Source organism: Carcharodon carcharias, chromosome 11, assembly GCF_017639515.1.
Source record: "Carcharodon carcharias isolate sCarCar2 chromosome 11, sCarCar2.pri, whole genome shotgun sequence".
NCBI lineage: Eukaryota > Metazoa > Chordata > Chondrichthyes > Lamniformes > Lamnidae > Carcharodon > Carcharodon carcharias.
The window spans coordinates 59,038,644-59,051,257 of record NC_054477.1 but is presented as its reverse complement, the minus strand read 5'-3'; the positions used below and the strand labels follow the sequence as shown (position 1 = coordinate 59,051,257).

Genomic DNA, 12,614 nt, shown 5'->3' with positions numbered 1-12,614 from the left:
TAGATGTAGCTTTACAACTTTTGAAGCACAGCATTTACACCTTTACAAGTAAACTTAATTTCATCTTTCAAACAGGTACAGTCCCAAAGAACATCGCTAGGCACAACCATGAAGTAACAGATGTCCAACACCTCAGGTGTTTTCATGGATTAAAACCCTACCTCCCATGCCAATTCCTCCACGTGGACCCATATCACCCATCCTCATATCCTGTTCTCTCTGAAAATAAAAACATTTTCATGGTCAACCTACCAGCACAGGTTATCTGTGTACGTTTAATGTCTTACCTTTAATGGTGCAAAAAACCTATTTGCTCTACCAAAAAAACCCCAGTAACTATCCAGGGCTATGATTAAAAATCTGAATACTGGGCAGGGAAGAAAAAAAAAAGCAGGTTGAAATCCAACTGTATCTCACTTATATAGAATGTCCCCTCTGTGAAACAGATAATGGGGGTAATTTTAAACTCCAGTGGAGTGGAAAACTGGCAGTAGTGGGTAAGCAGCCCGTTCTACCACTCCTCCCAATCTTCCTTTGCATCTACTTCAATTTCACTTCTGCCAATTTTTGTATCACCAAATTTGAAAAGTGCCCCCAATATCTGACATTTTTTAAATGAAAGTATCTTAGTTACATTATAATGAATGCATTTCCACTTAGCAATCAGCGAAACAAGTTTCGCATCCTTGTATTTTGATACATTACAGAAAATCAGTTTGCAAAGTATGAAATATTACACATCAACCATTTCAGACGTGCCTGCCTATTCTCCACATGGTTGGAAAAAGTAGTGAATCAAGACTTTTACTTCAGCAAAATTATTTCAAGTGTCATCAGAATCTCAGGATATCCAACAAATATTATCAAGAAAGCAAAGCCACCTTTCTGGTAAAATGAGCTTTACTTTTCCAATGTAGTCATCGCCAGAAAAATGAATCCAGCCATATGGCACAGATTATTAGCTTATTTCATTCATTCATTCAGAATTACATAAAACCTGTAATTTACTCCCAGGAATAATCATATGTTTTACAAAGTTTGTTGCTGTAAATCAAGGAAAATATGCAAATTGCACCCTTCCACAGGAGACATACCTGAAAACAAAAATCTCAACTTAAAAAAAATTATACAGAACATACAACTAAGTAAAATGTTAATGTTAAGTTAGCATCTATATTAAAGGACTTCAAATTAGAACCATAACTCTGCTTTTCTAGTGCTTAACACAATACATTCAGAAATATAATTTAATGCAACGTTAGTTTATTTCTGTTTAATGGAAATTTTCAACAAAAGCAGCATTTTATTAACTTAAAAAAATGCCTCATTTGGTAGCAGAACTAAAGGTTCCTACAAATAAATTATATAAACCTATCCACATGCATTTTTTCAGCCATGCTTTTGCATCCTCTAGAACAATTGTTTTCAAACATTTTGTATGGGGTATCTCCCATCTTAGGGCGGTCAGTTAGCCCAGTTGGTTAGGTGATTAACGTGTTGTTCAGAATAACATCAACAGCACGGGTTCGGTTCCCATTCCAGCTAAGGTACCCTTGGGGCCTGCCTCCTTTCCCTGCCCGATGCTGGAAGGCAATGGCAAACCACCACTGACAAAAACTGCCAAGAAAACAGCTCAAGATAAAGCATCAGCAGAAAATGAGTCATGGACCTACCTTCGGGCAGAGCACAGATGCCATAACTTTTCCCATCTTAACTTCTAAAAAGACTGCCAGCTTCCCACTGGAAAACTGTAGTCCCATTGGATAAAATACCTCAGTATTGAAGTATCAGAAATATGATACTGAGCCAACAAATACAGAAAAAATATATAGAATATGGAATACTGGGTTAAGTTAGACAGTTATCTAGTAACTCAAACTCCTGGGGATCCTCTAAGCCTTTAGGGCCTGCAGTACCTGGTGCCCATGAGGCCTTCCCATGTTTAATTCATCCCCAATCCAAGAATACACTGCACTTAAAATAAAATCTACGAGTAAATAATTTACAAAGTTCTATTCTAGAGAAGTGCTTCTAGTACAATCGTGCTCCTGAAGTGTCAGATTTCATCAGTGTACCTTAGTGTGAACAAGCTGCAAATTTATAAACTTCCACAAGGGGGAGTTAAGTCAACATTTAGTCCTTAGGTGATGTGAACTATGATTGCACCAGGACCTGCAGATATAATAGCTGTAATTTTAAAATTATATTCCATTTTTAATTTTATACAAGTACTTGTATTATATATTAGATCAGCAAAACAGCAAATTTGAAATGACATAAGTGGAATCAAATGGAGCATAGTAGGAGTTTCTTTGTAGTATACAGGAAGTTACAATGCTATCTTTGATTCATATGACCACCCCTTCCACTCATTTTAATTATGTAATGGTATTCCTTACTGCTGCTGCATGTTCTACATTCAAGCATATGGTAGCAGTCATTTGAACAATTTGCTATAGTTCAAGAATTATTTCTGCAAGTATAGAGTTCCATTCAGTTACCACTGACTGGCAGACCAACAGTTCACTCTTGATTTTTCTAATTTGTTCAATACAATTTTCTTCATTGTTAGTAATGCTCATAAAAAAGGTCTTGATGAGTTTAAAGTAAAATCCGCCATATTGCCACTGCAAAAATAAAATCTGTTTGAAGTGATTCAGAGGACAATTCTACAAAAGCAGACATGCTCAAAAAGAGTTATGTGCTTCAATTTTGTAGTCATAACTATGACAAATACAATGTTCTAAGCCCTATATGAATAAATCACAGTCTTCAATGTAATTCATGGAATAAAATAATGCAGCCTTGCATAAATCATTGCTGCAAGGCACTGAATACTAATAGCAGATGTGCTGACTCAATGTACAGTACCATTGATGGAAAAATTGTGTTACAGGTTAAGTGTATTTTTCTTTGATCAAAGTCCACTCCCTGTAAAAACTTTGCAATCACTCAGCCAGCTATAATAATTGACAAAATATTCTTTATGAATGTTTCCTCCATTGCAAAGAAATAAACAGCTTCCAAAGGTTATCTCAGTACTTTTCCTTCAAGTCTTTTGAGAACAGTGCATTTTGGTTGATTTGGATTTCATTTTTATATCACATTATATGGATGTGATTGACTTAATCTGCTGCTTCAAATTTGGTAAATGTCCTGTAACTTAAAAAGATGAGATTACCATCTATTTTGAGATTACCATCTATTTTCCTATATTATATTCACTTCCTGCCAATCTGCGCTATGAACTGAAGATTTTATAGGGTATCTATGAAACTCAAGATGAGGTAACATGGATTTAGCTCAATTTGAAAATACCATCCATGGTAATGATTGACTTACACTTCCCAAAAAAGCCATCCTTGATGCTTACAATTTAGAGATTCTAACCTTGAGACTTGCACATTGCAATTTGATTTCCCTCTTGGGAACCCTGTTTACTTCAGCCTCATTGTTATTCAAATATTTGTACTTTTGAACTAAAATGCAACAATTCCACATAAATAACAAGGTCATGGCTAGTTAATTATCAGTATAAATCAAAACTGAGCAATAAAACTGAAAGGATTTCAAATTACCAACATCATATACTGTCAAAAAGCAGAATATGGTGTTTGCTGGAAATCTGAAATACAAACAGGAAATGCTGATACTGCCACACCCAATGAGTATTTTTGGCATTTTGTTTTTATTTTTTATAATATCTGTCTCATCAATTTTCATCTTTGGGTATTTTTCTCAATGTTAGTGTTTAGTCCCCAGTTATGCCAAGTTTGGAATGGCAAACTGGCACAGATGCAAGACTACTGAAGGAATCAGAAAAATTATACTAATAAAAAGAAAACCCATGTGCAAATTATTACAGCTCTTAATTGAAGGCCTGGTACCAAATGAGGCATGAGCTAACCATTAAAGTTTTTCAAATATATAAACAGTATGCCATAACATAGCTACGACCCTTCAATCAATCTATAATTTGAGATGAAATTCCTAAATTGGGAGCATTTATAACCTTTCAGTCATCAGGGGTTATATTTTTGTTCTTTATACTACAGTACAGAACAAGATACGGAATTCAAACAGAAGGTTCACTTCAAGAAAAGGTTCTGAAAATGCTTAAAAATATAGGTACTGCATAATTGAATAAACTTCATTTGATAATTTTTCCATGATTCACCCAGTGACTATTTGGTCAAAAATAAAAATTCTTGATCAATTACAGTTCAGGAATGGTGCAATCCAGTTTGGCTTTGAAAATCAAAAGATACTTTCATATATATTACAAGACTTTCAATAAATTATGGTACTCTACAGACAAGATTTTTTGAAACAGCACCATTCAGACAGGATGTGCAGATGTTACCCTGCACACTAATTCAGCAGATAGAAAAATAACGAAGGTGAAAAGAAAATGAGTTTCACTTATCTGATATGGTCACTCAAAAGTTTAAAGTGAGCAGTGCAAAATTAGAATATTGCTCATCCAGGGACCGAACTTAAAATTATAAACCACTTTATTGATTAAAGCTGTCATATGTTAACTCTGTAATAATTCTGCAGTAACCTTCTTTGCCCAGTGGGCACTTCTTATGCCTTTATAAATTATTCTGGCACTTGGTACAAGAGAGCATTTTGCTGGCAACTGAAGTTAAACTACTATGTAGCTTTAAAAATGGTTCATCAGGGTGTACAATTAAATATCATGGTTTTGAAACCTATGACCTTTGTGGCTAATATTCAGTTAGAAGAGAAAAAAAGTTTCTAACTTCAGCACTGGACAATTAAATATCAGTAATGCAAAAAAGCACTCATTTTAAATTCATGACAGATTTACAACAATTCATGAGCACTTACCATCATATTTAGTAACCATGGACAGTTTAATGCAGTGTTGTGACACAGTGGAAATCATTATAAGATCAAGTATGGTCTACAAATCTACTGAAAGGTCAAGATTACATGAACTCAGATACCATGAACTACTCATGATTCCAAATAGCCTAATGCTAGCTTTGCAAACTGGTTTATTCTGCATACGAGTTTCCACAGGTTCCACAGTGAGATATGTTGTGTGAAGTTTCCCTGCTTGTAGACATTTTGGATCAGAGCAATAGAATGATCAGGTAGCAGCTCTTGTATTCTTGCCATAGACATGGAGGCCTGGCTTAGGTCACAAGCATACTGTATGCTCACAAAACTATTTTGAGGAAACAAATGTCAAATGTTAACAGTTGTAGTGCCAAGATCATGTTCACATTACAGCACTACACTACCTTCGGCACAGCAAGATCCTCAGCTTTCAAAAGAAGATACCAAGTAAAGTTGTCATTAACTTGAATATGTACTGTCACTGTGATGTATGTTTACTTTGCAAAATCCTTTAGCATCCCAATTACCACAACTATAACAACTGTTTTCTTTTGCAGTTGGCTTATGGAAATAGTAAAACTCTTTAAATTATGCCACCGGATTTTAAAAGTTGTTCCTAAGAATTCATCTGTTTACATGACCAAAGCAATTCAAAGTAAGTCTGCCCAGTACTGGCTTTATAACAAATTGAGCATATATTAATCAACAACTGAAGCTTCATTGTTAGATCAAATCTGTATATCTTGATTAGTGCCAAATTACTGGAAATAGAACTTAACTTCAAAATTATATTGTTCAAATTAATTTTGAATTTTAACAACTTGTATTTATTTAGCACCTTTATGGTAATAAAAAGTCCCAAGGTGCTTTACAGAAGCATTATAAAACAAATTTTGACACCGAACCACATAAGGAAAAATTAGGTCAGATGACCAAAAGCTTGGTTAAAAAATTAGGTTTTAAATTATGTCTTAAAGGAGGAAAGCAAAGGAGAGGCAGAGGGGTGTCAGGAAGGTATCTAGGAGCTTGGAGCCAAGGAAACTGAAGACATGGCAATCGATGGTGGAGCAAAAATCAGGCAGGTACAGGATGCGAGAATTAGAGTAGCAGATACCTCAGAGGTTTGTAGAGCTAGAGGAGAGAGTTGCAGGAGGGAGGACGTCATAAGATTTAAAAAATCAAGATGCTGTTTGATGTGGAAGAAAGCACAGGGATGGTGGGTGAACAGGATTTACTGCAAATTAAGACACAAGCAGCAGATTTTTGGATGACCTCATGCTTACAGAAGGTAAAATGTGGGAGACCAGCAGTGAGTATGCTGGAATAGACAGGTTTCAAAGTAACTGAGGGTTTCAGCAGCAAATGAGGTGAAGCAGGGCAAAGTTACTGAGGTAGAAATAGGCAGTCTTAGTGATGGCATGAATGAGGCAGCAGCTCATCTTGGGGTCAAGTGTGATACTAAGATCGAGAACAAATTGGCTTAATCTCAGATTTTTGCCAGGGTAAAGAAATTGAGTTTGGAGCGTGGACTGAAAACAACAGCTTCAGTCTTCTGCAATGCTTAATTAAAGGAAATTTCTCCTCATCCATTGACGGATAAGCAGTCTGATAATTTAGCAACAGCACAGAAGCCAAGAAAAGTGGTGGTGAGATAGAGCTGGGTATCATCAGTGCATGTGAAAACCAACACTATGCCAAATAGGAGGGAATCAAGGATAGATCCTTGAGGGACACCAGACATAACAGTGCAGAAGCAGGAACAGAAGCCTTGCAAGTGATTCATTGGTGACGCTTAGATAGATAAGAACAGATCCAGGTGAGAGCAGTCCCACTCAGCTGGACGACAGTGCAGAGGCATTGAAGAGGGTGATGTGGTCAACTGTGCCAGAGGCTGCAGACAGGTCGAAAGGATGAGGAGGGATATTTTACCTTGGACACAGTCACATAGGATGTCATTTGTAACTTTGATAAGAGCTGTTTCGGTACTGTGGCAGGGGTGGAAACCTGATTGGAGGGATTCAAACATGGAGCAATTAATTTAATTAATAAACATGCAAGTCGAAAATGGTATTATATACATTTTAAATATACAAATCTTTCATAGATCTTAAATGTATGGAAGGTGAGCTCAAAATTTCAATTCTGGAATGTACGTTTGTGGAATAGCCAAAAACGATGACAAAGACAATATTTTGTATTTGTAGAATATTTATATATTTGTAGATGTTGGACAACTTTTGTTAGCTTCAACATAGTTATTTGTAAGTTAATGCAAAACAAACACTGTACCTCCTGGAAATATTTTTTTCCCTATCTATTAACAGGTCCTGAGAAGATAACAATCACCAGTTCTGCAATATATTTTAAATTGCAGTTCTAGCTAGCAAAAATAAAACTAGCATGTATTTTGAAGATTATTTATTACCCAGAATTTCAAGTAGTTAAGGCCTTGCTACATTGAAAATATATGCATCATAGTTCATTCAAGCTGTACTGGTAATTGTGACCCTAAAATTGACTCAAATATTTAAGGCCAAATGTGAAACCTTTCCAGTCAAACTGCCAGTCCCCAACTGCCGATAAACGCTGAAAGACAGTGCATTACCATGCTGAACCTTTCCTTTTTGAATATCGTGCTTTGTGCTAAAAAGAGACATTTTCCCAATTTTTTGAGCATGGGATCATTATGAAGTCCAACCTTTCTTGAAATAGCACAATTTGATCAATTGTTAGAGATGGTACAAGATTACAGATTGCAGGCATCAGTGCATTCACAAGTAATCCCTCAACTCAGAAATTATACCATAAAAGCATAATTTTTCATTTTAAATGAGAATTTCCAAAACCATGTTGTGTGGGGAGCTTTTTCCAAATCGACTGCAAAATGGTGCATGCAAGCAGTTTTTCATCTAAATTATTCAAAGGCTGCATTTAAATGTCTGGATCATCAGCAAACCTGGACTTGGTCCAAAGCAATAGCTGAGTATGAATAGATAACACTGATGCTCCAGGCAGAACAAAACTTGCATTACAGAGATATCTATTTAAGGGAATTATGGATTCTAAACGGGGAGTTTGTACCCAAAACTTTCAGGAATTCCCATTTTGGTGATGGTGTTTGAACACTTCCTAAAGCTTTTACAACTACACAGAGGGAATCTAAAACAGTGCTGCAGCTTTAAGCAGAAAAGGAGAAAAATTCAACCATGGGAGCTGTTAAGATTCCTTGGATTACAGGATGCTCTCCCAGGCCCAGGGCACCTAGTGCAACTTTGGTTATGAAACATTCTAATCCTTTGCAGAGTAGAGACAGGCATAAATGAATGTTCCTTCAGTTAAAAAAATAAGATCTAGGTCTTTGACATTAGTTAGCTCTCTGTTGCACCATCATTTGCACAAAAGGTTGCCATTAATACGTCTTGATACCCTGTTCATCCTTCAGTCTGGAAATATACAACTTCTTTGGCTCTAATTTAAGCAACGACCATAGTTAAGTCTGTACCTCCTTTGTTCTACAGCGAGGAGGTGGAATTACATCAGCTAACAGGGCAGTTGGAACTGTGACGCCAATTTATGAGCGTACCAACCCGAATGGATTTGATGGTAAGCAATCGAAAACCGATTAGTAGGCCCACCAAACTTATAAAGTTTAGCCTTTTGGGCTGACAGTTGGGTAGCTCATGATGGCAGCTTTGTTGGTAGTCTTCCTCTGGCTGGTCAACAGCAAATGAACTGGTGTGCAGACAGTAGAGACACCAAGAACTGGAAAGCTCTTGGACACCTTGGCCAATATCCAATGTTACTCCTTCACATTAGCCAGGTTTCATCTTACATCCCCCCAAAAGATAATAGGCACGGCAAATCCCACTTAACTGTGGGTCACTCAGGCATTAATCAACTCAAATTTTTGATCCTTGATCAAGACTGGTATGACCTGTCAGCTGATACAATTCTGTGCCACAGCCTCTCTATAGAACAAAGGAGGTGCAGATTTGGTGCTAATTTAAGCAACAATGATCGCTAAAAAAGTTGCATATCTCTAGGCTGAAGGACAGAGAGGCTATCAAAGATCTATTAATGGTGCCCATTCATGCAAGTGATGGTGCCTCGGAGGGCTAACTAATGACAAAGACCTAGATTTTTTTTAACTGAAGCAACATTAGACAACCTATAGACCATTAGCCTGCAGAATACTGGATCTAGTGCATTTTGTAAATTTTTGAAGTAAACATTAGAGGGAAAATTACTTAGGCCAGTCATCCTGTAAACACAAGAATTAATCAATATAGCAACAAGGCAAAAAAAAATGTGACGGAGCGGGGGGAAAGGCATAATTCAAACCAAGTTTAAAGCAAACCATTAGCATTTCTATTAAAAAATCTGCCAAGTATAAAAAAATAATGTAAGAGCTCAAACATTTCATCATGGAACATAGGATCGGGAATGCTGATTCTTTAACCGGGTTAAACAAGCTGCCACTCAAACCCATAAATGTGGCTGGTGACACAGATCAAATAAAGGTTCTCTCGACAACACTGTCAGCTACAGTTTCCTACACTACTGTGTTGAAGGCAAACTCCAAAAGCAAATGGAAGATACTGAATTAGAAAAATTGAAATCTAATTATATACTACAATTTATCACATCTTTTTACGTGAACTAAAACACGGATGAACAGACATTTACTTTGTTCAACTGACCTTTCACTTGAACAGGCCAATTGCTGATGATTTTTGTGTTAATTATCAAATCTATTCTGTACATTTACAATTTATAAACAAACAAATAGGACCAACTTTGAAAAAGATAAGCAATTATAAATTTGATGACCATCTTCCATGCAATTGAAATATCAAATTTCCACTAAATATGTATCCGTGTATCAGTGATAAGATAGTTTGCATTTCCAGTATTTTGTGCAATGACAGGACTCAGATTTACATTTGCAATCTCAACAATTACTCACAGGCAAACATGCCTTAAAAATTCAAAACTTTCCAAAGATCTACCAAATTATATTTGACACTTTCATTTGCTGCAGTGCAATTACAGCAGTGTTGATTTAGTAATAAATATACATTGTATAAATCTGTTGCAATTTGATTCAGTGTTTGGAATCACAATCATTACATGACTAGGGTTTAAGGATCAGTGTGTGAACCAGTCAGGGGAACTCCCTTAATATGAGGAAAGATCAACTAAAATTCAGTAATTCAACACATTGCCTGTAATATTAATCAGCTGCTTCCCACGTAACAGTCCTTGAATAAAATACCTAAAAACTATGCAACCAAAGGGAGTTACCCAAAGTAATAACCTCATGCTCCTTCTTCCTTCCCACCTCCCCATCTAACACACCATGTGTCATGTTAATGGTTGCCTGTTTCAAAATACTGGGCTAAAGAATTTAATTTTTGTAACCACTGGACAACAGATCAGATTTGGTTATGGATGTTTTACAAATTTATGACTTAAGTGTGTAAAAGTTTCTCATTCCATCAAGTTAGAGTACAAAAAGCACCAACTTACTATTTTCTGAAGTTGTGCGCAATTAGGCAATTTTTAAAAAATGTATTTATTCTCAAGATGTGAGCGTCGCTAGCAAGGCCAGCATTTATTGCCCATTTTTAATTGCCACTGAAAAGGTGATGGCGAGTCATCTTCTTGAACCACTGTCGTTCATGTAGTGCAGGTACACCCACAGTGCTATCAGGGAGGGAGTTCCAGGGCTTTGACTCAGCAACTCTGAACGAACAGTGATATAGTTCTAAGTTAGAATGGTGAATGACTTGGAGGGCAGCTTGCAACTGGTGGTGTTCATGTGTCTGCTGCTCTTATACCCTAGGCGGTATAGATCAGGGGTTTGGGAGGTGCTATCAAAGGTGTCTTGGGGGGTTCACTTTACAGCAAATTAATTAAGTACTTTGCTAAAAAAAACCCACTAGAATACAGGTACAACACAGACCTTAAAAAAGTTTCACAGTTTAGAAACAGTTTTAGTCTTTCTGAAATTCACAATTCATAGCTACTGTTCAGGTGCATTATGGGTAGCAGTGAAAGTAGTAAATACATTTAGTACGCCATCCAAATAGTTCTATATTCCCAAGTGCAAGAATTAAAGCTAACAATTGTATAAATAGAAACAAATGAACAATCAAAAAATTCATCTAATAAAGCACTGTGCCCTGACCAGTAGTTAAAGCATAAATTAATTAAAGGAAGCAGCTCCATCAATGCCTTTAGTTAGTTTTTTTACTCTTTTAGTGCTCAGTCTTTCAGGTCAGTGTTTGGGTTTCTTAGACTGGGTTTCATCAGTTTCTGAGATTTTTTTTTTAAAAACCGTTCATACCAGGCATTTTATTAGTCAGGGTTTTAATCATGCAGCAATTCGTGCATTAATTATCAGGACCGGCTAGCTGGGACTCACTGCATGCACATTCAGATCCATGTGGTAATGACAGGACCCTTCATGCACGGGTAACCATATTTGCAGGAACTGCCGCAAGTTGCTTGACCTGAAGTTCCAATAACCCCAATGCATCTGGGAGTATGAGACTTTCTGCAACGGATTTCCTCCTTGGGATTACTCCACAGCTGCAGAAGATGCAGGCGGTGAGGGATTAGCTGACTGCCAGTCAGGGTAGGAGAGCACGTGATAAATGCAGGAATGTCCCAAGCCAGTGGCATTGGCTCAGCAGTTTTCAATTTGGAATACATGGAAGGGTGGCGACTCCTTTTAAGGAATGCAGTTAAGAATCAAACTTCTGGCAAGGATACTTCACGGAAATCAGGGGAAATAAGAGCGAAAATGCAGTAGTCATATGTAATTTGATAGCTAGGGACACGGACAGGCATTTCTGTTATCACAATAGTGATTCCTAAATGAGTATTGCTATACTGGTACCAGGGTAAAAGGATATCACTGAGCAGATACAGGGCATCCTAAAGAAGGGGAATATTGGAACTAATGACATAGGTAGAAAAAAGTCGAGATCATTCAGGCAGAGTTTCAGGGGCTAAGAAAAAGATTCAAAAACAACGAGGACCTCAAAAGATAATCTCAGGATTACTCCCAGTACCATGTGCCAGTGAGCAGAAGAAATAAGATCAGCAACAGCAAAAAAGTTGCAAAAGACCAGATGGAGAAAATTAGCATAAGTAACAAAGGAGGTTTTAAATTGCTTGTACAATACTGTCTATAATTAATAAGAATGGTGAGTTGTAGGCGCAAATTGTTACATGGGGTCATAATGTTTTGCATTAACAGAGATATGACTCAAACAAGGCCAGGAATGTGTTCTTATTATTGGTTACCAAATATTTGGAAAGCTAGAAAAAGGAGAAAGGAGGAGGGGCATGACAATATTTATTAAGGGTAACATTTGAATATTAAATTTAAAGGATTTATTAAAATTATATTTGGCTTTAGGGGGGAAACTGTTGTTATTTGTTGGTAATTTTAAAGCTCCAAAATGGGAGGTAGGAATAGGCGAACAGATTTATCTGCAAATTCCAAAAAAAAAATAGAGCAGTAACATTAGGAGACTTCAATTACCCTAATATAGACTGGGAAAAACAGTGCTAAAGATAGGGAAGGAGAAGAATTTCTGATATGCAGTCTTATGTCTCCAGTACAATAAGGAAGGAAGCAGTTATATATCCGTTTCAGGGAACCGAAATCTGGTAAATGGAGTGTGTGTCAGAGATCAACTAGCTAACTGCAAAAGTCAACTTAAGATAATATG

General features: G+C 36.7%; 1 protein-coding gene across 7 annotated transcripts in view; it reads right to left on the bottom strand.

Annotated features, from left to right (window-relative positions):
- LOC121284008 (paraspeckle component 1-like) overlaps positions 1 to 12,614 on the bottom strand; it is a 106,534-nt gene that overhangs the window by 69,028 nt on the left and 24,892 nt on the right. For 4 of the 7 annotated variants that reach the window (XR_005944419.1, XR_005944420.1, XM_041198910.1 and 1 more), the window contains 2 exons: positions 6,799 to 6,873; positions 162 to 219 (listed from right to left, as the gene is read on the bottom strand). Coding sequence is in view for 5 of the 7 variants with exons in the window: in XM_041198910.1 (XP_041054844.1) it covers positions 162 to 219; positions 6,799 to 6,873 (133 nt within the window). In the remaining 2 variants the exon portion in view is untranslated. Of the gene's footprint in view, positions 1 to 161; positions 220 to 4,863; positions 5,198 to 6,798; positions 6,874 to 12,614 lie in introns of those variants that run through there. The other 3 variants (XM_041198912.1, XM_041198913.1, XM_041198914.1) reach the window with 2 other exon arrangements.